At 39.1% G+C, this 25497-nt stretch overlaps 1 protein-coding gene across 3 annotated transcripts in view; it reads left to right on the forward strand.

The window, feature by feature from the left end:
* The first annotated feature begins 546 nt into the window (after nucleotides 1-546).
* The window catches only part of bach2b (BTB and CNC homology 1, basic leucine zipper transcription factor 2b), a 96281-nt gene continuing 71330 nt past the window's right edge, over nucleotides 547-25497 (forward strand). The window contains exons 1-2 of one of the 3 annotated variants that reach the window (XM_005942112.3): nucleotides 547-976; nucleotides 14895-15036. In XM_005942112.3, coding sequence (XP_005942174.1) covers nucleotides 14998-15036 — 39 coding nt within the window. In that variant the 5' untranslated portion in view covers nucleotides 547-976; nucleotides 14895-14997. Of the gene's footprint in view, nucleotides 977-9713; nucleotides 15037-25497 lie in introns of those variants that run through there. The other 2 variants (XM_005942113.3, XM_042228300.1) reach the window with 2 other exon arrangements.

The raw sequence follows: 25497 nt of genomic DNA on the forward strand, positions 1-25497 counted from the left end.
ATAATAGATAAATATGTGATTCTGAAAAGGCTGAATCTGCCTAATGATTATTTTTACTTTGGGTACTTTTAAGTATATTTTCTGATACACTGACGTTTGTGTTGTTAATTACGTAGAAGTTGGGAGCTGAAACTATTAATTATTCTTTTTTGCAAATGTGTATCAGGTAATGAGTTCAGTAAAACACATTAATAAATAGAAATGGTAGAGGAGCGTGTGAATAATAAAAACATTAAAGAAAATAGTTCCCACACTTGAAAAGAAAATAGATAGGTTTCAGTGTTCCCTTATCAGGCTTTTAATGCGATCGGAAAATAAGTCAGCTAAACATCCCCTTTAATTGTTCTCACATGCGAAAAAAAATGCCTTGTGTCATCATTAATCGTAATTTTCCCGCTGCATTCACGAGAGGGGGGAGGGAGGACCAGGAGAAAGCATGGTGTGCAAGGGAGGGAGGGAGGGAGTCCAGAAAGCCGAGGGGGAGGGATTTGAGCTAGAAAGTCAGAATAGTGCGATTCTCCAAGCTCCGTTGCGCACTTTCGAAGGACTACGCACCCGCTTCCCGCCGGCTTCAACGCAACGCCGCGTCGCACTAACGATGTTGTGAATGAGAGGATGAGTGACGTCAGCGGGCGAATGTCAACAATGTAGCGACTGAGAGTAGGCGTTCCAGTCGAGTGTAACAAACAGCAGAGAAGGAGCGGCACGCCGTGCAGGATCAACACGCACACACGCGCGCGCGCACACGTACACAACAAATCGTAAAATCACAGACACTGTAGCGTGTGTGTCTGTCTGTGTGTGTGTTTTAAATAAACATTCTTGTAAGTGACAAAGAACCGATTTGCGGCAGCGAGAGAAGTCATCCATCTGCAATCAGGAGGGTTTGAGGAAACGGCAAACCGAGTCATCATGTGAAAGAACTTGTGGGAAACGGACAAAAGGGCTGGAGTACGAGCAGAATAGGACGGAAAAGGTGAGCTGGCGTGCACGTCTTTTTCCTCTCTGACCACTCTCTCTCTCTCGCTCTCTCTCTCTCCTTTTCTCGCTCTCTAGCTGTTCTTTTTGTTAGCTTTCAATCTCGGTCTATTGTTGATGCTCTCATAACCGAGACGCAAACTTGCATAAGTGACGCAGTGGTAGTGGGCTACTACCAACAGAGCCCCCTGCTGAGATGCATAAAAAAATCGACTTTATAGGGGAAAAAAGCAGAACCGCACGCATGAATCTTGAAAGCCTGGCGCGTGGTACGAATATTGAAGCCTGTAATGTGATGGGGTGTGAACGCGGGTTCAGGAGTGAAACACAACTCTGTACCGCATCCTGTTATGCTTTGAGTCACCGCTCTCTGTGTGCTCCTCTGTACTGTTGTTTTTTTGTTTTTGTTTTTGTTTTTTTATCCAATATGGTAAAGTAGTCGATGGTGATCCGTCAGGATGAGCTGCCACATGCAGAGTCATTAAACACCTTCCTCGTTCAATACGTGTGCATCTAGTTCATGTGGAGCTCATTAGAACTGTTACTACCGCTATTCCAGTTTATTTCACTCTGTGTGAAATCATTGTATTACTGTAGGGTCTTTACCTTAAAATATAAAGCCCATTGGGCGTTGTGATTTGGCGCTATATAAATAAAATAAACTGAACTGAAATAAGCACACCTTATCATTAATCCACATTATAACAGTCAATCCCTCGTTTGACGTTAAACCCATATTTCATTATTATATATATATATTTCTTAGTCTGCCATCATATTCGAGAATATAAAATAGGCATTTTTAAATCAAACTGCACCCTTGTGCGCGGAGCTGCATTGTCATGTGAGGAGATGCTGCAATCGCGTTTTAGTCAATCTTGAGTCAGTAATGTGCTGAGATGCACCTCAGTGGATAAAAAGGGGCATTTTTAAGGTGTAGTTTCACGTGCTGCCATGCATTACGACCTTTAAAAGATTTATGAGAATGTGCTTCGTTTGTGTTTACAGTAAGATTAGTTGGCTTCATATCGGTGGCTGCAGGCACTCGCGTTTGCATTGTTTCCCTCTGTCGTTAAAGAGACGCGTGTGTGCAGAGTGTGCAGGCAGGCAGGGCTTTTTCTTAATAGTGTTTGTTTCGTCATGACTATTGTTTGATGGCCATGTGTTTGCCTCGGCAACGGAGGGGCCTGGAATCATAAGGGAGCGGAGTGATGCTGCTATAAATGCGGTGATGCAGCATTTCGAGGAAGCATACCATCCTCTTTGTCTGATAGTGCTGATGCAAAGCAAACGGCGGAACGATCGCAGCATCATGGATGGATCCTCCATCATCATGATCAAGAACCTTTGTCATGATGCGTCGCGCATTCTTTTGAAACGCCCGAAACGCCTTGACTCCACGCAGCCGCCACAGGGATGGGTTTAAGCTGTGCCGAGAGCAGGTGCATGGGTAATAGGAGCTAATAGGATCTCACTGGTGGTGTAAAGGCAGCTGACGTGAACTCACATTTTCACAGACAACGCGCTGCTTTGGCGACGCGTGCACGGCAGTGGCACTCATGCGCAGTTTTACGCACGGAACCCTTTGTTCTCTACAGTAGCCCCCTGCCTTTCTTTTCCCAGGCATGGCAGTCCTCTGTGTACTGTGAGGAGGAGAGGGGGTGGAGTCCATACTGTAAACCTCATAGTGACTTTGTCAGCTTACGTCAAGCTTTGGTTTCTTTGCTCATTAGTATAAACAAGACACGCGAATCGCATAAAAATAATACTTTCATAATTGCGTGTCACATTTTATTGTAAGCACGATCAGTTTAATAGATCACTACTGAGAAATCTCTTTATTACATCACTCAACAATCATTAACAGCAAGAAGATTTTCAGTTCCAGCTGGTCTGTTCTCTGACCAGCGTTTAGTCTCGTGTTCTTACCATGTGGAATGATATGTGTAAACCATCCATCCATCCATCTTCATCCGCTTTATCCGAGGCCGGGTCGCGGGGGCAGCAGCCTAAGCAAACCAGTGACTCTGCATTCAGAAAACACTACAGACTTTATAAGAACCAAAGAATTCAAGATCCTTGAATGAAATCTAGAGGAAAATTGCACAACAGCAGAGATGGTGAAATAGCTTTTTAAAACCTTATGATGGGGCAGTGTTTGCAAAGTTTTAAAGCCATTATTATTATTATTATTATTATTATTATTATTATTATTATTATTATTATTATTACCGGTATTATTATTACCGGTATTATTATTATTATATTCTGCTTGTGATTCTATATTTGTAGTTTTTATGTCCCAAAAACAACTTACATTTATGTAATGATTCATAGTAACTGCCCAGACGAGTTTTACCACAGCTAATAAGTTGCACTGCATAAGCATCAATTTATTTGCAATATATACAAATATACTTACACTAGGTGTCCGTAACAGATCAGAGCAGTAGTACAGTCACAATAGACCTGGAAGATTACAATAATGCTTATCAATTATCTGCAGCCTTACAAAACCCAACAATAATGACTGCAATGAAAAACTACCATATCTTGTTTGTTTCTTTATTAAACTCTCTTCTAATTTTGGCAGCATCACTACACAAAATTTGAATTGTCTTGTCACACTGTAATTCCCACAGACAACAGTAAAACAGGAATATTGAATTGTTGCACAGTTATTGCATCACGTTTTGAATTTCCCTCTCTCTTCTGCCTCCTTAATTACCCCAAAAACCTGCAGCTTGAAAGTCAAACCAGTGCACAGGCTGTAGCTTGTAACCGCAAGCCTTGTTTCTACCTATTTTAATGTGCAAGTAATATATAAAATCCATCCATCTTCTTCTGTTTATTCAGGGTTGCTATTATATGATATAATACATCTGTAATAGGAACAAAAAGTACATATGTTCAGTAATATGTTTTCTGTAATGCGATGAGATGTAATTTATGATCAATTGTTACTTGTTTTATTGTATTCCTTGTTTCCGTCAAATTTTGTATTCAATCCAAAAGGACTGAAAAGAGTCTGTAGAATAAATAGTGGTTAGATGGGGCTAATGTCATCACAATGCAGTACTTCTTAATTGTTCAGAGTGTGATTAAGAGCTGAAAGAACATTGTGAGGACAATGACATCACTGATGATACCTAAACCTAAACCTAATTCTGTGTTTGAGCCCAAAAAAGGAGACACACTTGTGTACAGCCTCTTTAAAAAGTCAACAGCATACAGCCTCATGTTGATAATGCTACATGACATGTAGGTAGATTTCTGACTGACTGAAAAGTTGTGTTCCAGGTATTTCCCACTACTGACAGTGCACAACTACAGCACAGTGTATAGACGTGGGTTATTAAAAGCTCTGCATATTACCTATGGACAGTCAGCTCACTACAATGGCAGGTGCTTTGGGGTTAGGATTAGGAATATTCAGATGTCAAAGGGTAAATAGTTTATTTTTATATTAAGATCCCTTCCTTTCCATGGCACTAAATAGGAAATAGGAAATAAATAATAACAAAAGCAAAAACAAAGCAAACAGAAGGACATTGGTATCATGATGTTAAACCATTGTAAATGTTTAATTGAATAGTTGAATTAGTTTGCCATAACCCCCAAATGGCTAGATTTTTGAATTTTTGTGCTTTGCTTAAAGCTTCCAGATTTATTTTGGACTTTTAAATACTTTCTATTTTTTATTTTTTTATCTCTATGTGCATCCAAATGAAAAATGAAGAAGGCCCTTCTGAAATCTGTTTAAAAATACATAGGACCATCTCACTGGTATTATATCAGAACATCTCATGGCCTGCATTTGTAAATGGCCTGCATTTGTATAGCGCTTTTCTAGTCCATAGGACCCCAAAGCGCTTCACACTACATTCAGTCATTCACCCATTCACACACACATTCACACACTCTCACTGTGAACAATGCTGTTCTGGGGATCTGCTCGAGTCCCTCAGGATTGTCTTCGACAGCTAAAATTCCGAATAACAACAAGTTCCTGTCATGTGACCATGAAGGGATCCTGAAGACTAAAACAGTCTAAAACATCCAGGGCTAGCTCCTCATTGTTTCTGCTGAGCCACATGTAATCATCCTGCTATTCAGCTAATTAAAAAATGACTGGAAAGAAATGACTGGAGAAGGTGCTTGTGTTCCAAATGAACCAAGTACTGGTGGGTTATTGATTCATGAAATTTCAGCTGGAGTAGGACAACATGAAGTGATCAAATTCACAATATCAGCAGCCTTTTAAGGTCTATTATTTCTGATTTATGTGAAGAAAAAAGCAGATAGTGTATGCAGCAGGTCCCATCTCTCCTCTCTTTGCATCTTTAAAGTCTTCTTTGCATCACTAAGGGTATCTGAGTACCCCTGACCGGCTCAGTTGAATATCCCAAGTCACTGCCTTGGCTAGGAAAAAAAAAAGATGTTGCTATTGCACTCTCAAAGGCAGGTGATTGGGCATCTGCCAGTGATGGCATAGCTGGAGAAGCACTGCTTGGAGAAATCTCAGATTCTGTACATTACAGCAAAAGCTATTGTTTCCTTCTCCTTTTCTCCCTGTTGTGATCCCTTCTTTCCCCGTGTCATGTCATGGCTGCTCATTCTTCTTCTCTTTTCCCACTTTTCTCAGTAGTGATGTGCACTGGTGTTCTCATCACTTGTGTGAAATCAGATTGCATTATACACCCAGCCCCAGCTGCCATCAGTCTGCGGCTGCAGAGTCAGGGCCTGTCTGTGTGTGTTTGACTCTTGCCAAGAAGCTAGCAAAACTAAACCACCACAGTCAAATTTCTGATTGTTTGTGTTTGTGTTTGTGCCTTTGTGTGCCTGTTAGAAACGATGGAGACATGTAAATGACCCACCTATTTGATGACTTCTTCCCTGAGTGGAGGACTTCACCTTCTGAGCTGTGAATGAAAACTCAATTCAGTGAAGGGAAAGGAGGGAGGTTTGGTGTTTAGAAGAATGTAAAGTAGCATTCAGTAAACAAAAAGAAATCATTTAGCGTAACCTGTTTATATTAGATTATTGCAGCACTGTTACTGTTGGCACAGTTGACTCATCAGAACGAGGCTGAAAGCTGCTTTAGAGAAAACCTTGAAGTGCTCTGAACAAGGGAGGAAACTTAGCCTCAGTGTAGTAAAATGGTTGTAATATAGTAAAGTTTTCTGATTTCTGTTAAAAGACATTTCCCAACAAAGAAGTCCAAGTATATTTATAATTCATCCGTTAAACAGTACCAGTCAGAAGTTTGGACACAGTCATGCACTCATATCAATGAATGAGTCTTCAGACATTTAACTAGTACTGTATGTGTTATCTGCATTTGTAAGAACTGATTAAAGTGGCATGAGTGGCATGAGTTCAAATTATAATCATATTTGAACTCATAAGGGCGATCGTGGCTCAAGAGTTGGGAGTTCGCCTTGTAATCGGAAGGTTGCTGGTTCGAGCCCCGGCTTGGAAAGTCTCTGTTGTTGTGTCCTTGGGCAAGACACTTCACCCGTTGCCTACTGGTGGTGGTCAGAGGGCCCGGTGGTGCCAGTGTCCGGCAGCCTCGCCTCTGTCAGTGCGCCCCAGGGTGGCTGTGGCTACACTGTAGCTTGCCATCACCAGTGTGTGAATGTGTGTGTGAATGGGTGGATGACTGGATATGTAAAGCGCTTTGGGGTCCTTAGGGACTAGTAAAAGCGCTATATAAATACAGGCCATTTACCATTTACCATATTTAAAGTTTAATTTTCACGTTAACCTAATTCTGGAAATCTTAAATCTCAGAAACCAATCTGAGAAAATAAATAAATAAAAAACCTAGATTTAAACCCATTAACCTTTCCTTAAAAGTCTGATTTCACCATTGATCAGTTAAAGAGTTTTGTAAAACTGTAAATTGGAAATTGTTCAATCTTATTTTCTTGTCACAGTTTGACTTTTTCAGCTCTCTCACGTACATGTGTTCCATTATCTGTCACAAGTTTAAACATAAATTGAGAATATGAGACAAAATTTACAGTTACGCCCCAGACGCCCATTTACATTATGACTCAGCTCAGAAGCAACAAGAAACTGACATTAGAGTTTCAAGAAGTGTAGTTTTATTCTAAATGACATCATAACTTAGCTAAAACAACTGGTACCCCAAAAAGACAAAACTGGTGTGAGTCTCTGTAGAGTGACCCTCAGTCTTGCCTTTATCCACACCTTACCAAATATGGTTAATTAGCAGTGAAGCCCAGGCAACCTTAAGAGAATACGGGTTGCAGAGGGACGTAACACTTACATAAACTTAGCTTCATTCACATCTTGATTCCTAAAATAACTTAGCAGTTGTTTCAAATATCAAATAGTTTCATAAAACCATTCAAAACCACAAGGATGTGTAGCAAATTCTGGGGGGAGGGAAACAGACATTTTAGTTGCAGGTTTCTTTCAGCTTTTTCCTTTTATATTTAATGGAAATTCTCAAATTTTCTTTGTAGATTTTATTAAATAATATTCCTTTTTTCCTTTTCTTGTGGAAAAGAAGTCTCATTTTGTTGCTCTCATGTAGAGACTTGACTTACGAGTGCGCCTATAGTTTGATAAAAATAGCTATGTGTTACAGTTGACGCATTCTCATTTACGCACATGTGAAACACACGCCTCCACATTTAAACAAGCTCTTTGATGAAGCTTTTGCACGCTGTTTTTCAATTCCACTGACTTGTGTGTGGTCTTTGTTTTATTTTTTCCAAGCATCACTAAATGTGAATGACATGTGCGCTACAGTGTTTCTTCCCCTGGGCCAACTGGCAAAATGGCGGCTAGAGAGCCTCATCCAGTGCTTTTGCAGCGTCTGGATATTCACCACGGTGACGATAACAGAGCCTATATGGATGCTTCCAGCTTGGACAGCTCCTCCATATAAGAATGCTGGATTTTCTCAGCATTGCTTGGGTTATTCTTAGTAAGGACTGTTGTCTGTGTGGTCCCCAGAGCCCATCCCCCTGCTGCCACCATAGAAATGCTATGCATACCATATCACATTAGAGCACTTTGTGGTGAAAATGAGGCAGCGTAGACAGAGAATTTCTCTGGGGTTAGGCCCCCTCGTAGTCCTCCCGGGGAACACTGAAGCACAGAAGTAGTCTTCTGGTTGCTCTCTGGAGCTGCTGAGTCACATGTGAAGTGTATATATTCAGTATATATATACGTTGTCTTTGCTGTTTTCTTTTGACTCATCAGGATGTTCTTCATGGCAGATCTGATGATTACACTTTCGCTGTCCCAGCCTATATTTCTGGTTGACAAAACTATTTTACCTAATTTCTGTTTTGTTCCCCTGATGTTTATTAGCATACGGATTTTGTTTTTCGATTTGGCAATAAGCTTTAAAATTACGTTTTTAAACCACAAAAGGTCCATAATTTATTTACAATGTGGAGTAAAGATCCAGAATGGCTCTATAAGTACACAATCAACCAAATAAACTTTTCTTAACATTTCTTACTAATTATTATATCTTGTAAATTCATAAAAATATACTTTTTCAACAGATATTAATGATTCACACAATGAAAACACGTCAAATGGGAGCTTCGTTATAAGTATATCAGGGAAAGGAAAGCTTTAAATCTTGCAAAGGCTCACTTAATTAAGCCTGAAACTATGAAATTTATCATCAGTAAATATTCCACCAAATTAAGATATTGAGCTGAACTGCTAAATAGTTAACATAGCGGCTAACAGAAAAAAAAAACTAGTTAATTATAATTAATTATACTTATTTTATCAATCCAGTAATTTTATGTATAGTAGAAAAGAATCAGTCTGCACAATGAGAGTTAACTCATTCTTTTTCCAGCTATAAAGGTTCTTCTACACTCCTGAATTTGATATTGGCTGTTGACCACAAACATTTGTGGTTAGAAATATAAGGATGTCTCAATGAGACGTGTTGGTTTTGGCTGGTTATTCGTGCTCCCGCGTTAGAAGAAGAACGCTGCTGTGTGCTTTTTTTCTCTGAAGCCTGAGGTCATTTAGTTCTGTGTAGCACCCTTTTATTCCACACGCTGACATCACAGGTTACACATTGAAAAGCTCGCCAGTGCTGCTGCAACCCTGCCTTCTTCCTTCTGCCCAGTTATTGGTGTAACATTAAACTAGTTCCTGATAAATACTCAGGACTGCAACATTAATATGTTATTAAAACATATCTAACAGCCATTTGTTAGATGATAAACCAACCAATAGGACCTTAGGCTGTATTCAAGCATGTAAATGATTCCTGTGTTGGCAATATAGTTCAATTCAGTTCAATAATTAATATATATCTTCACGAATAATATTAATTTGGCACAAAGCACAATATAAAATAACTGTCATTTCACCTAAATGCAACGATGTAACAACACAGAAAATATCGTTGAAAATTTCTGCCAATATAATGGATATATGGTTAAATGATTATGTATAGTTTAAGGATTCTGTGTGTATTAGTCTAATACTTTATTATAGTGGTCTTGACCTTACAATATAAAGCGACTCAACGCAACTGTTATTGTGATTTGATCCTGTATGAATAAAAGTGAACTGAATTATATCAAAATGTAAATTTAAGAGGTGGCAGCACGGTGGTTAGCACTGTTGCCGCACAGCAAGAGGGTCCTGAGTTCAATTCCACCATCAGGCCGGGGTCTTTCTGTGTGGAGTTTGCATGGTCTCCCCGTGTTTGCGTGGGTTCCCTCCGGGTACTCTGGCTTCCTCCCACCGTCCAAAGACATGCAGCTTGTGGGGATAGGTTAATTGGATAATCTATATTGCCAAAATTATTTTATTCAGCTACTCACAGAATAGAATACTGACATATCAAAAGAAATATAGCAAAAAATATCTTTCCTGAAATTATGATCCCAATATGATGGGTAATCCCCGTACACTGAATTTCTTTTGTACAAAAAATATTGTTGATGAACTTCGGTATCTTTGAAGCAGACGTCTGTATAGAAAATTCTAGAAGAAGATGAGTTTGGGAGGAGCCCAATCTTTTAACGAGTGCTCGCTTGCACTTGGAGACAGTTTACAGTAAACCAAATCTTCACTGATGTTGTTGAAGCAGTGGAGTGTAAAACAACAGAGCACATTCAGTATGTGGTTTGGCAAAGACGTGCAGCTGTAAAGGAGTTTGTGTTGCGGAGGAAAGAAGGCTTTAGGGGTGAGGGGGGTTCATCCTGTGAGACCAGCACAGGTGGTTAGGAGGGGGGTTGGTGTAATGGAGGGAGGGAATGGGGCTGCTGTGGGCGTGGAAGTGCAGTAATGTGCCCACTTCCTGCATCAAACCCCTGCGCAGCACTGTAAAAACCATGAGGTTACAACAAGATCAGCACAATTTGCTGCTCTTGGCCTTTTTTTTTCAGTTAATAGCAGGCAGTCATGGCTGACTTTTTTTCTAATCATAAAAGGGAGGCGAAAAAAGAGAAAGATGAAATTATACAGCGAGAGAAACCTGAAAATTGACATGATGAAACTGAAAACGTGATGTTCACCCTATGGACGCTGCTTCCACTAATAATAAAGTAATTGAGTTCTTTTACTCCAGTTTATTTATTTATATTTATAGCACCAGAGACGCACCAACAATCAGATGACCCCCTACGAGCAAGTGCTTGGCGAGAGTGAGAAGGAAGAATTCCCATTTAACAGGAAATTCCCTCAGAACAGAACCAGGTTCAGGAAAGGGTAGCCATCTGCCGCAGCCGTTTGGGGTCAAGGGAAGGAAGACAGGACAAAAGACACACCATGGAAGAGAGCTAGAAATTACAGTAATAACAACAACAAGTAGAAGATGTAGGTAGTTTTTCATTTTTATGTATTATGCACTTTTTTTTTACAATATAGTATTTGTCTGACAGCTTTGAGTTACTCGTAGCTTTACAAGTCGAAATGTGTTGATTTTTACCTTTTTCCGATAACCAGAAAGATTAAATGTTTTTGTTATGGGTTCATTTTAGAGATGTGCTCATTTCACAGGGCAGCCAAGCTACAACACATACAAACTTATGATGTTAGTAAGGTTAGGTTTGATTTAGGTTAAACTGGATAGTTCTTCTTCTTGTTCCTTTCCTAGTGTATTGTCATATACATTCTGTTATAATACTGATTGTTCATCTTAAAAGGGTCAACATTTAAAAATATGGTATATAAGTCAAAAACTCAGTTTTCAATATTCTTTACCAAGTTTTTAAACACGTGTGATGTCATAGAGCACCGACATCCCAAAAATGAATCATCTCAGGCACAGCAGCCCCACCCACCTGCTGTTCTGACTTTCTCTTTATGAGTCTCTACAAGCTAGTCTGAAGAACGTTTCAACCCAAATTTCTTTGGCTTGAAAGGTTAATTACATTAATATCAGAGGTGGTAAAATAATTTGTTTTAGACTGGGGATGAAATGCAGGGCTGCACCAAAGCCCAGTGTAAGATAAAGGATGATTTACAACTATGAATCATGCAAAGCAAACCTGGTGGAGTCTGAGAAAATAAGAAAACATGCTAAAATTTCTTTTGTTTACTAACTGTTCTGATTTTGTAATAAAAAAAAAAAAACAATGCAAAAATCATTATCACTCCCTACTTGTGACACAATATAATCCAGGGTAACTAGAGGAAATGACCTCAACGTAAGCGGATGTCGACATCTGATAGTCTGCCGTTCCTCGTTGTTGAAAAGTTAAAAAAAAAAAAATAGTCTAAAAAATAGTCTATGCGACATCCAGAAAAGTTAAATAATGGCAAAAAAAAAAAATTTCCACACGAGTATAAGCTCTGGTTAGTCTGTTCTCCAAGCCTCAGCATCAATGACCCAAATTAATTGTAAACCAGCAAGGGAAACCAGAAGTGGGTATGATTTGAGTTCACGGTCAGTTCAGTGGTTGTCCACTTGTGTCTCCCCATGGTCTACAGTGAGTAAGCAGGCACCAGCTGTATACCTGCAGCAGTCACATGCTCCTACCTGCAGTCCACCAGCCAGACTCTGTCATTAAGGACAGATGGCAAAAGGTCAGCCAGGCAGAGCTGTTCCACGGTTGAGTCACAACACAACATCATCTTGTCATCATCATCATCATCATCAACACAGTTCATCAGCATGTCAACACAACACAACACACATTAAATGCTTCCCCACAGATTAAAAAAATGGATGTTATTCTTAATAAGAATATGTTCCACTGTTACTGGAAAGAGTTCATTTCGATGGTCAGACGTCACATAAATTTGTCTTGACTGGTTTCTTGCAGTCATGCAGTTTTGAAGCAACCATACCAGCTTGATTGTGTGCGACATACGTGTGAGTGTCTATGTGCCTAGGGCTTTTTGGTGTAAAAAAAAATTCACTGTAATTCCTTTTACAGGTAATATCGATGTATATAGCAATATGAATCAAATGACTGTTTCTGCGCAGCGCAAAGGTTCCTTTTTACTCCTGACAGGTGAAAATATGAGTTCAGTATGAGTTCGTTAATAAGGATTTTTAAATTTTTTAGTTTTTAATTTATATATTTTTTTAGCATTAATTTGTTGAGCATATCAACAGTATATGCTGTTCTCTTTCTATTTTTATTAAATTACTGTAAATGATGATTTTTAAAAACTTTTTTAATTGAGTTGGTCAACACTTTGTGCCATCTTCTAGTTGCACACATTTATGTGAAATGCTGCGTGTTCGTGTGTTACTTAAATTTTTAGTCTAATTTAATATTGACATATTTTCTTTGGTGCTCCTGTGTCTTCTCCTGACTAATCCTGGTCAGATGTTCAGTCCTTTTGTCTTTATTGAATATCATTATTTTACGCAATGACTAGAGAATAATAATATAAATTAAATGACATTCTGGCGGCTTTTCAGTTCTGCAGATGTTTCTTTCCAGATTTTCAGAGGTTAAGTGAGAGGCAAAACTCAGGGGAGCCCTAATGGAGACGGTGCTGCACGTTTTTAAAGTTACATAGATTTTCCCATGAAAAGCAGAGAAGATGTCTGAGAAACAAAAGTAGAGGACAGAGTAACTGTGGGATAGTGAGAGCAGCTGAATGAAAGGCTGTACAGCAGTTAGCAATTTAGATGGATTATAGTAACAAATTGGCTAATCTCTCGTTCTCTGCTCTGTGCACAATCATTATCATATTTATGTGACAAACACACTTGGCCAAGCTAAGAAAAAAAGTTTTCTCAATTGATGTGAACGTGAAAGTGAAAAATTTCACAGGCACGGTGCCTTTAACTCTTACAGCCAGGACATTACCATTTAACACAGCCAGTGGGTTTTAGCAGCTGTGTGATGGCAGCAATGTGACTCTGGTTAGTTTGTAATGTGACATCATCAAAGAGTCAGAAATCCTCTTCTTCCCATCAGTTGGCCAGGGTTTGCTCGATTTGGCACGTTATTCGAAGATCTCAGAACTATTATATGTGATTGCAGCTAATGAGTAGTTTTACTATCAGTACAGTTGTATTATTTTATTAAAATTAAAAAGCAATAGGAATTAGTGTTTGTTAAATGAAATTATATAATATGAAATGTTTAATAGTAAAACCAGATAAAATAATGAAATAATGAAGGATGCAATATAAAATTGCTGTGCTGGTGACATAAAACCACTGCAGTATAAAAACAAACGTACTGTTTTAATGATGTGAAGCAAAACAGAAAATTCTGAATCAAGATTTTTTTTTAATTTTAAACATTGTAAAACATGTATTGTGGAAATGGGGGTGAACCAATTTTTGCAGTATTTGTCATGCAGATTATTATCTACCTGTTGGCAAAAGGGGTGAAATTTTGCAATTTTACTGAATTTGCGCAGCATGATGAAGAGCTGAAAGACTCTTCTTAAAGATGTTTTTTTTCCTGGCACAAATGAAAGCACGGCAAGAGCAGAACAAACATAAAACCTGGAGTGATTATTAAATAGCCAAACCAAAGGCTGAAAATCCATATACTTTAATTAATTATTAAATATTTGAGGAAACTGCTTACTTTAAAAAAAAAAAAATCTGTGAGCTGCTATTATTTTCTCAGCATTAGTAAAATAGGGATTTCATGTAGTTTACATAACCGAGGTTTTACATCAGTCAGGCAAAAAAAAAAAGTAATATATGATTTGTTTGTGTACTTTGCCCTGTGAGACCCAACCCATCAAAAAATAGCCAGAAAATTCAGATTTTGGGGAACTTAGATTTTGTTAACCCTTATAACAAAATCCACAAAATTTTTGCTATATCATGTTGTGTATGATATATTTTTGTTATATATTTATTTTATATTTTTTGTATCGCTTTTGATACATTGGCTGTTTTAGCAACTTTTTGTTAACAACAATGTTAATTTTAGACAAAAAAAAAAAGTTTTGTCCATAACATTTTGGAATTATGGCAAGTATTTATCACGCTGATGAGATAGAGGTCTCAGAAATTCATGTATCAAATATGATACAAAGGGGATTATAGGGTTAAGCGCTTTGCCCAAATAGTAATGAAAGGAAAAATCAAAAGTTCATTTGTTCATCATCTAAAGGTTTTCCTGTTTGTGGTTTAATTTGTAAGGGTACGCTTTCTTTTACTTTGATTTTTGCAATAAATTTTGTTTATTATTATAAATCCTGAAAAACTAAACTTGTGCTTAATTAACAGATTTCTTGACTTCTCTTGAATTTTTCTCTCGTATTAAAACAGTTTTTTTTTTTTGCAACATTCTAAAAAAGGCTTTCTTGTAAATGTGCCATTGTGTCCAACATTTTGTGAATAGTCTCTGTTTCTGTAATCTTTGTATCCGAAGTGTGTGTGACGTGACAATGGTGCACATGTTTGCGTAGAAAGAAAAAATGAGTAATTGTGGATGATAGGAGGGTCTGTCTTCATGCTGCAGGGACGCCCTCCCCACGCTCCACCAACCTGCCAATCATCTCTCTGACCTCGCACCTTTCTAACTGATAGTGATGTAGATGTGTCCGTCTGCTGCTCGTGGATAAATGATCACTAATCAGCCAAAGAAGATGAAGGACAATTTTGTAAGTAGAACTGTTACCATACACGCTCACCTTTTGGTTTTATATGTCAAAACATGATTTTCTGCTGGCAGGAAGGCTGTTTTTTCCTGTTGTGGTTAAGCTGCTGAAGCCGAGGCAAACATTTGTCATAGTGATACACACAAAAACAAAACTTCAGGCGGAGCTGTTTTGTAGTTGTTTATGTTTACTTCCTACCTTTTTTATATTCAATAGATCATTTAGAGTCTCAAAAGCAAAAAGAAACACAACACAAACATACGTCTAGCCCTTGAACACAGAGTTTTTGGACTCAAAAACCGAAAACCTTGCTTTAAATCAGACCATTCAGAAAGGCTTACGAACTGCCTTGACGTTCTCAAACAAGAAAACCACACGGTTCAAAACTAATAAATTCTTTACAATGTTCATATTTCCATTTATAACAAACTATTGCAAAGGAAATGCAGCTTCCTTCTCTGACTTCCTTTGCAGGTGGTAGAGTAGCAGCTGTAGAAGATTTAATATTTAGTGATAATTAATCCAACTTTTTCTCCTGTGCTGGAGTCGGTCTTTCAACGATCGTTATGATCACTCCGGTTATAAAATAAGTCAAAGAAACCTCTACTTTAACCTTGTTCTCGCAAATTTGATTTATGTCCAATTTCCCTCTCAATACATGCTTGTTAGAAGGGAAACGGTAACTCTGAAGTGACATGTTGCAGCTCTCACGTGCTTTGCGTATGAACATAAAGACGGAACAATTATGCCAGTTTTTCTTCACAATCTTCAAGCAAATGCAAAGGTGTTCTTTGAGTGTCATTGGTTAGTGTAAATGGTGGCATTAAAGCTGCTATAGTAATAGTACAGACTGTCAGAGGGCTCAGCCCAGACCACGTGGAGCTCTGGCATCTGTTTCACACCCTGAGAATACTTTTACTTTTGGCAGCAGTGACATGCTTCCCTGGCCTGGACCTCCTGCTGTAAATCATTTGACGATGAAAATCTAGCTAAAATAAGTGTACTCTGTATCCTTAGTACTGCTTCCTTATGTTTCTATAGCGCAACATACCTAACCCCAAACTACGTCCTATATCGAAATACCGCCAAATTGGGTGGTAGTTCACAGCCATCACTCTGTATGACTGGGTGAATGAGGCAATGCTGGATAAATCTTTTTTTTTTTTTACAAATTCCAGCCACTGAGGCATTATTACCTGCAAGATATGATGCAGTAGTTAGTGCTGTCCTTTGCAGAAAAACACAAGCCACGCCAGGTTTGAACCTTGTTCAACCTCCAGCTTGGGTTGCAGTTCAAAGATATGCATGTCATTCAGTAATTCTAAACTGACCATGGATGTGAGGTACGCAAAGTACTAGTAAAAACTGAGTGGCTCAAAAGAATAGAAAAGTGCTATACCCTAACCCTCTACTAATGTCATTCTGTACTCTAATGGCTGAAGTCTTAGCATTCAGAAAAGAGAAAGTAAAGATAACTGACAGACATGAAAAACATATTTTCTTAGGATTTTTTCTTTTCTTTTGTTGTGTGTGTGTGTGACTTTATTTCAGACAGCTTAAGTTATCGTTAGTGATTTTTAAAAGGTGGCTGTATATTGTGGTTTTGTTAGTGTGTTTTCCCCACGGTAGCCTGATATATACCAATTGGAAGGTCGGTGGATCGATCATATTCTTGGGTCAGATACTGAACCCCGAGTCTCTTGCGAGATCCATCCATAAGAGTTTGAGTTTCTATGTGAATATTAGAAAGCACTTAGGCATGGATAAACGCACTTTATTTAACTAGCTGAATGAGACGTGCACTATAAAGCAATTCTCAACTGTAAAAGTACCATATATACTTTTGAACCTTACGCTACTCTGTAACAAACAGTGCCGAGGTCACATCTGGATCTAACACAATTAGATTAGCTTACCCCTCTACAATGCACTTCTGACTCAGCAGATGTTTCACAGCAGGCATTTTGACTTGTCACAGCAGTTCATGGCGCAGTTGTGCATTTACTACTTCGCTACATTAAAACTAAAGGCGCTCCTTTCAGCTGGATTTGTTCCAAAGTCCTAAATGTGTGCCACCATGTTCCCTGTAGGTCCAAATGTCTAGCATGCAAAAAGGAGGAAGACTAATACAAACTGAACTGCACAATCTTTGCAAAGGTCAAGTGTCATAAAATGAGCTACAGCTGAAACAGCTTCAAGGATACATCAGTGCTATTTCACAGGGTTTTAACCTAATGTAAAATTGGGATGGTGCTTTTTTCCTCAACTGCAGCAACACGGTTCCAACCCTAACTCTAAACCTGACCGTGTTACCCCAACCAGAGACCCTTCCAACACTATTTGGAAAATCCATGCACTAAATCTAAAATGCAGTTCATCCTTAATACGGGAAAGCATGTCATAACAATTGATATTTTAGCTGCCATAGCCAGTTCTAATCCAGATACAAAGTTTTGTCATGCATGTGTTTTAGAAAGCAGGACTAATCCCAGCATGTAATTCACACATGACCCATGTCTGGGCTTTAAGTGCCACAACTTGCTGCCTGGGTTTGTGTGAGGCCCCTCTGAAGTATCTGCACTCAACTGTACAGCCCTGTCTGCTTCCAGTGATGCACCTCCCCATCCCCAGCCTGGCACTACGAGTGAAAGAGGCTATTGTTCCTAACACTCTGAGGCATGTAGCATGCACTTATGACACCAAGTGGGAGAAATTGTTCCCATTATACCCCTGGAATGTCTTTGAATCAATCAAGTTTGTATGAATACATGCTGCTCTTTAGCAGTTACAAAGAAATGGTGCCTATTTAAATGGTGAAATTAACAAAAGGCAACTTTTTCTGAGCAAAAACTATTATAAAGAAAACAGTAGTGCAACTTTTGAATCAAAAGCAAAACGCTGTTTAATCTCCCTCTTCATGGACCATTTTTCATCCATACCCTGACCTGGAGCAGAGACCACATTCAGATATTCTGAATTAAGATGACTGGTAACATTGTACAAGAAAACAATTGATATTTGGGCATTCTTTCTCCTGAATTCCCTCCTTTTCTTACTAAGCTTTAGTGATGTGTATCAAAGCACAGCTGGGAAAATTTGCTGCTCCGCTCATGGATATTTCTGTGAAGATGTAATTGTTTCTTTTTTTTAGTAGTATGGCTGTGCAGTGGAATTCAAAACAGAAAGTAGAGTTCTCAGTTTTCTCAGGCAGATCATTTATTCTTCACATACCATAAGGCTCTGAATCCTCAAAACAGAGCATTCTTGGCTTTGACCTGCGTGAGAACGTTTGATTCTGCTAGTGGTGCAAAAAACAATAAGAACAGCAAAACCGTTTCAAAAAAATCTTAGGACACACACTACAGTTACTCAAAGGCTACGTTCACACTGCAGGCGAAAGCGGATCAAATCCAACTTTTTTGACCCGATCCAATATTTTCAAATCCGACCCAGGTCACTTTCGTGTGTGGTACTGAATCCGATACATATCTGACGCTTTAGAAAGCGACTGCTGTTTGAATGGTCATGTCGCATTAAATCTGTCTTTTACGTCACTGACACAAGACAGACCCCAATTATCAGCGCCGGAGAAGACATCGTGAACGCTTCCTGGCCACCCAGCGTAACTGTTGGGAAGACAACGTTGGAGAAACATGAACATTTTATTTGTACAGTATAATCTGCAGATTCTGACAGAAATCTGCAACTATCCTTTGAAGCACCGCTCCTCTCTAAAACAGCAATAAGGATCATTATTAGGCCATATGTAAATAACAAAATAATTTTATAACTTAAAGCAAAATTGGGAAACGTAAAGTCTGAAACAAGTCTTTATATTAAGGGCCGTCAGTCAAACAATACTGTTTGGTCTGGGTCTAAACAGAGCGCGTTGTGTGTGACATCTTCTTTTGCGCATGCGGGCCGCTTTGAGGGTTCACACTAGAGCGCGTTTGCTGTCACATTTTATTTGTAGTGTGAACAAGCAGACAAAAAAATCGGATTTGATCAAAAAATCGGAATTGAGCATTAAGACCTGCAGTGTGAACGTAGCCAAAGTGTAAACCAAGAGCACTATGCAGGGGTCATGAAATACAGCTCTATTTCCGTCAGCAGGCTATTTTTAACCCTGCTGTATCATGTATCCCTTCTTGCCATTTTGTTCCTTTGTTGAGTTGGGAGGGATAGCATGGCAGGCTAGGTAAGGTAGAACCTCTGTTAGTGTGTGTGTGAGGGAGAGATGTGATCTGTTGCTCGGGTTGAAAATGTTCTGTCACTAACTCATTAGCCCGATCTGCCTATGTTGGTACTTACTGCTTTCACTGCATCTGCATTTGTGGTCTTTGATAGGATCCAGATGTCTGTCTGGAACACAATACAGTCCTTGTACAAGCTTTACACACGGTCATACATATAGCAAATAGAAGAAATACTGAAGAGCAACCCATATAATGTGTCAGTTTAATTCATTTATAAATGCTTCAAAAGTTACCAACTCACTCATGTGTAATGCTGAGTGTATTATTGGTGGCAGTCTGGGCCTATTGTATTGGTAACTTTAAATTCAGCTCTGAATTTAAAAGAGAGCCAATGAAGAGAAGCTAATATGGGAGAAATATCATCTCTCATAGGGTTCACTGTCAGAGGCCCTAAGAAAATCATCCGTAACCTTCTCTAGTGCTGTTTCTGAATGGTGATAAATTCTGAATCCTGACTAAAACTCTTGAAATAAACCATTTGCAGATCATTTAGCTGTTTTATAACTACTCTTTCAAGAAGGAGGAGGAAGGAAGGTTAAAGATTGGCATATAATTAGCTAAGAAATCCAGTCAGAACTGAGATTATCTGCTTGTTTGTCCTCTAATTAGGCTTGTCAGATCTAATATAATGATGGTTGTTAATTGTAAACCCACTACAGAGCAAACAGGAACTCCTTGTTGTATCCAACTCTTAATACTCTATTTTTAAATGTTTTCTCTTGATAAAAACAGTCTACAGCACACTGGCAGCATTTGTGAATAGCTGTTCTGTAAATGGTGACATTGCATTGCTGTACAGGCAAAGCACTGAGACAAATAAAAACTGAAAAATGTTGTTAAGTAGTAGTAGTAAGTGATCAGGGCTTCTCCCTGAGTTAAAAGCCTGCAGGCTTGCCTGCTTTGGTTTCAGTTATGATCCTTCTATCTTCTCCTTTTTGCTCTGATTTTTCTGCTGTTAAGAATGTGGCAGGGGAATGTGCGTGGGATGGGGTAACAGAGGGGAGCTCAGGAATTCCCACTGACTTGGTTCATCTTGTATTAGCTATGCTTCTTGGGCTGTTGTGTTTGTTTTGTTTGTGAAATCCAGCGCTCTCGCCACCATGCAAACGTTCCTTGTTTTTTAAGCACCACGGACCTGGAGATGTTGCATGATGTGGCTTCTTGGTTAACAGTGCTGCACTACTGAGTTCATTCATCTCGAGGGCCCCTTTCTTTCTTTTATTTTTAGCCAAAATCCATCAGGCCTGACAAGTTGAGGGCAGCACTCCAGGTCTCTTCCACAAACTAAGTCTTCTCCTCCCCTCTTAGGAAAAATGCTCTGGACAGCCCTGCTCCAAGGTTGGGCTTTTGTTGAGTCATGTGAGATCGTGTACACAGAAACACACAAGAGGTGGGGCTGAACATGGAGGGGGGCTTTGGAGAGTTGAAGCCAGGGGCAGCAGGAGAAGCTAAAATCTGATCACAGGCCACCAGACAGCAGAATATGCTGGAGCTAGCTTTGTATAAGGTAATGTCTAGCGAGTGTGTTGGGGTGGGACAAGTGCACAGATTTATTTTAATACACAGCTGGCCCTGCCAGCGGGGGGAGGGGTGTTGAGTCTGCCAGCTTATCCCAGGACCACTGTCACACTTTGGACAAGACAGGACATTTTAGTAGGCAAACCCACCACTGGCAACAAAAACACAGTGAAAAGAGGCAAGTTTGAGGCAGAGTTTGACCTTTTAATCTGCATGATCAGACTGGATTGCTTTTACCATGTGCCGAATGTTCTTTGCACTTGTTCTTCTCATGCTGTCTTCGCACAGCTAGAATAGCCCCTGTATCAGATGTCATTGTGTTCACTGCACTACAGGAAGGTCTGGATTTGGTGCTAATGTCATTACTGATTGTGCGTATAGTTCAAATTGTTTATCATTTCCCTTTGTCAATTTTCCTGATCATTTTTTGCATGAAAAAAAGTATAAAGGGTTTATATAAAAGATAAACACATCCATGTCACCCATTTGTTTCTGGAACCTGCATAGTGAAACCATAGTGTTATGTTTTTGGAAACACCATGTTGATCTGTTGGAGCTAGAAGTTACCATATTTTGACAGGGTAGTGAGCTGGATTAAAAAACTGTACTGTTCCAATGTGCACATATACAGTGGGGGAAATAATCATTGATCCCCTTTTTTTGCTCACTTACACAGAAATAAGCACTCTTTAATTTTTATGTTAAAGAGGAGAGACAGAATATGAAAACAGAAATCCAGAAAAAAAGCACATTACATAAAAGGTATACATTAATTTGCATATCATGAAGTGAAATAATATTTGATCTCTACAACCCAGCTAGAATTCCATTCCCACAATTTAGCCATGGACGCACAGATTACAATCAATCAATCAAGCACAGCTCTCAAAGGACATCATGCACAATATTATAGACTGCAATCGGCTACAAGAAGCAAGAAGCTTGGTACGAATTATAACATGACTATCAATCATCCTCAGTTTAGAGGTTGAGCCGAGAGCCGAGATCTTCTGTTTTGCTGTGTTAATTTCTTTGTTCAGCAGGAGATCAAAAAAAATTATTTCCTTTTCTACAATTCGTGCAAAGGAACAGTCACCAAAACTGAAGCACCACGTTCTTGGGTGCTCTGTACCTCAGAGCATGTGATCTGAGTAACAGTGTTCTAGCAAAGCATTAGCAGCTAGTTCCTAAAGTTCTTTGGTTTTTGATCAGAAACCTACAACACAAATGGGATTCCCATTTCCTAACAGCCTCAGCTTTAAAAAAGGGGTATCGGGTATAAGAATTTAAAGCACCACTGTGTCTCAGAGCTTGCAGAGGTGCTACTGTTGCTCCGGTGTTTTAAACAAGTCAAAAGAACAGGCGTACCTATTATGCAGCAATATTGCATCTAAGGTAATTTTGAAGTTGAATTGTCACTGGATGCTTCTATCAGGTTGACTTAATGTGTGGTAGCTGGGACAGTACATTTATAGATTAACTTCCTTCCTGTGCACTATTACCTTAACAGGAAGAGGCCGTGGCTTTTTACTTAGTAGGTATTATCTGATGTGGATGGATTTAAAGTGTTTAGAGGACATTCGGTGGGTTAATAAAAATCTGCATTGCTCTCACTGGATATAAATCAGCACAGTCTGTCTTTGGAAGGATGTCAGAAACAAGGCTGCAATTCATTCCAGCCCACCTTGAGCAACAAAGGTCACTCAAGAGGAGAGTTAATGAGCAAACTCACAGTGCAACTTTAAGGAGTCCTGAGCAAGATTTTTATTTAAATTCGATTACTGTCGTATCCTTAAGTTGTCATATGGTGTTTTTTGTGTGTTTTTTTGTTGGGGTTTTTTTTTGCCTTTGAAAACCCGAGCAAGTTACAAGTGGAGCATTTAGAAACTTGGTGGGCTGTCAATAATTGTTGAATCATTAATATGACACCGAGGCATAAGCTGCAATTAATGATTAATTTCATAGCTGAATAATTAGTTGTTGTTTTTTAATAGCAAAACCTAACATTTAAGAAGGTGTAGTACATTTATACCTAATAAACTGCATAAACACTTATTTAGATTTGAATATTATAATGGTATGTGGTAGATGATTACATAGTTAGGTATGTACCCACTCATGTCTCTAGAATGGTTTAGTCCCAAAATTTATGGTACGTCACAGTAACAAGTGCAGCAGAGAACAGTAGAGAACTTTAAAAATTTACGAAAATACGAAAAAGGTTTTTCGTATTTTATAGTGCACCCCTGTGTCTGTGATGTCAACCCACACTGTCAATTCTGTTCATAGAAAATATAAACAAAGAAGGCATGACACTAACCCCAACATCAGCGCATGTTCATGCTGATAGGCCACCAGCTATGGAGCTTTTCTCTTCAGTGTGATTATTTCATTTGCTTTTTCCTCTTTCTGCTGTAGATTGCTCAGCTATGTGAACAAATATCTTTATCAAAGTTCACTGATGAAATTTGTTCATAATAAGTTTATATTGCGCTATAGGGAAGATAAGGCACTGCTTCAAATCAACATTGTAAAATTCCCAGTTATCTAAAATGGAAATTGACTCTTTGAAGGGAAATGGTTCTTCAGAGTTGGGGAAAGAATGTTGTTTTCTTCTAAACTATTGATGCATACAAATCCCAAATTCCAACTGTGTTGTCAAGACTATAGGCTGAGAGGATGGCTCTGGAAGCTTTAGCATGTGTTTGTGCTTTGACCATGGAAATAATGGGAACAACAGAGATGGAAAAAAAGCAGAATTTATTTTCTGTAAAGTAAAGTTTACTTACCTTCTGACACAGAATGGAAAACGAGCCCTCTGAAAAATATTCTGTAACGTGGTGAAAGTTGGGGTCATTGTTCTGTCAGTTCATTTCTGTACTGCAGGCCTGGCTCTGAGGACCTATCACCATGGAAACCATTATGTGGGGCAACTGGCAGCAGAGCACTTTACAGATCTCCTTGGAATATATTACTAGATGCAAAGGCCCAACTCTTCTCACCTTCAGCCTCTTGTTATTGTCTCTGAGCTAGTTTACTTCAGGCAGTTTTCTCAGGATTTCAGCCCTTGAACTCAAGAATATTCAACCTTTAGACCTTCTCCACACAGAGATACCAAAACAATAACTAAGATGCTCAGGCTGGAAATCTCAGATAAACAGACGTGATAATGGTAAGGTTCCAGTGCCCCTGAATTTTCTATTTTAATATAGGAAAAACTTAATTACAATGAGTCATTTTGTTGACTCGTTCAAACCTTACCAGCTTCAATTTCAGCTGTGTTCAGACAAACCATTTGCACCATGGAGCTACAGTTTAGATACAGTCTTCATGGACATGAATGTCATGGTAATCCTGGGCTTTTTGTTTTGTGATTTCTTTTAACTGGGGGGTTTTTCAGGGCGGAATAACCATACAACGCGTATTACTTTAAACAGCAAGAATTGGGTGCACAAGTTTGAATTTATTTTGGATTTTCTCAAATCCAACCAGGGTCAAAGCCCCCAAATGATCCTGACATTCATGCCCATGATGAGTGTATGTAAACAACCCGAACCATATACTGTTCTTTTAGTTATGTGGCAGAAAAACAAACAAATGAGTTCACATGGAACAGTTATGCTGAGACTCATTCATTAGGAAACTGAGGCTCATTCACAATGCAGTATCTCCTTCTTTTTCTTCAAACGCATTCCCATTTAGTGTTTTAATGGTAGCATAGGTTTCTCCAAATGGTTTAGCATAATTGTATTCTGTCATTTGGGATCACTGACCATGATACTGCTTTTTCTGTTTATAGTTTTTTGTTGTTGTTTTTTTAAAGGAGTGCAGATTTGTGTCTTACTTGAATGGGAAAACAACTTTAACTCATCTGGATGAGATGATGAGTAAAAGCTGAGGCAGATGCTTCCATAGTCAGAATCTGAATTGCTTCGGGGGCATATTAATCTGTACACTTGTAGTCAGAGGTTTATGTACACCCTGACATGTATTTATTGGTTTTACATTTCTTTGAACTGTTCTCTCCCCAGGATGGAATGATTATAGAGCGTACATCTTTAATGGCAGCAAGAATCGGGAGGACAGATTTGAATTGATATTTTTCATTTTATATTTTTTTAACAGTTCAAAGAAATCATTAAAAGCCTCAAATCACCATAACATTCATGTCCATGATGAGTGTACGTAAACTTCTAATCACAACTGACAGCCACGTCTACCTACCAGAGCTGTGGTACACAATCAAATACAAGCTCAAAAGCCAGTCAGCAGCAGCACTACAAAAGCTTTCTGAGAGAACAACCTCGTATGACTGGGCCTGTTAAAATGCTTCTGTTAGGGGACAAGAGTTGTGTACCTTCGCTTCTTCATCTGTAAACACACAAAAAGTGAATGAGCTACGCAGCAGCTGCCCCACCCCCTTTGCCTGCTGGCAGCAGGGTCTGGAAATGTTGACATACAGAGCAGCCCCAGAAACCCCAGGAATCCCCCCGAGAAGACGCTGGGAAGGAGGGTGAGGTGGAGCCTTGGAATGCAGTTGGAAGAGTCAGTCACTTATTTACTAGCTGAACTCGGTGAACCCTGCCTGAGTCAGCCACTTCCACCCTGGCCAGTCTGTCCCACCTCTCCCTCCTACTTTCTTCTCTGTTTTGTTTGTTAACCTAATGCTCCTGATTTTCCCACCCCCCAA

The sequence above is a fragment of the Haplochromis burtoni genome, unplaced genomic scaffold (genome assembly GCF_018398535.1).
Source record: "Haplochromis burtoni strain Fernald_Lab_line unplaced genomic scaffold, NCSU_Asbu1 Contig_317, whole genome shotgun sequence".
Classification (NCBI taxonomy): domain Eukaryota; kingdom Metazoa; phylum Chordata; class Actinopteri; order Cichliformes; family Cichlidae; genus Haplochromis; species Haplochromis burtoni.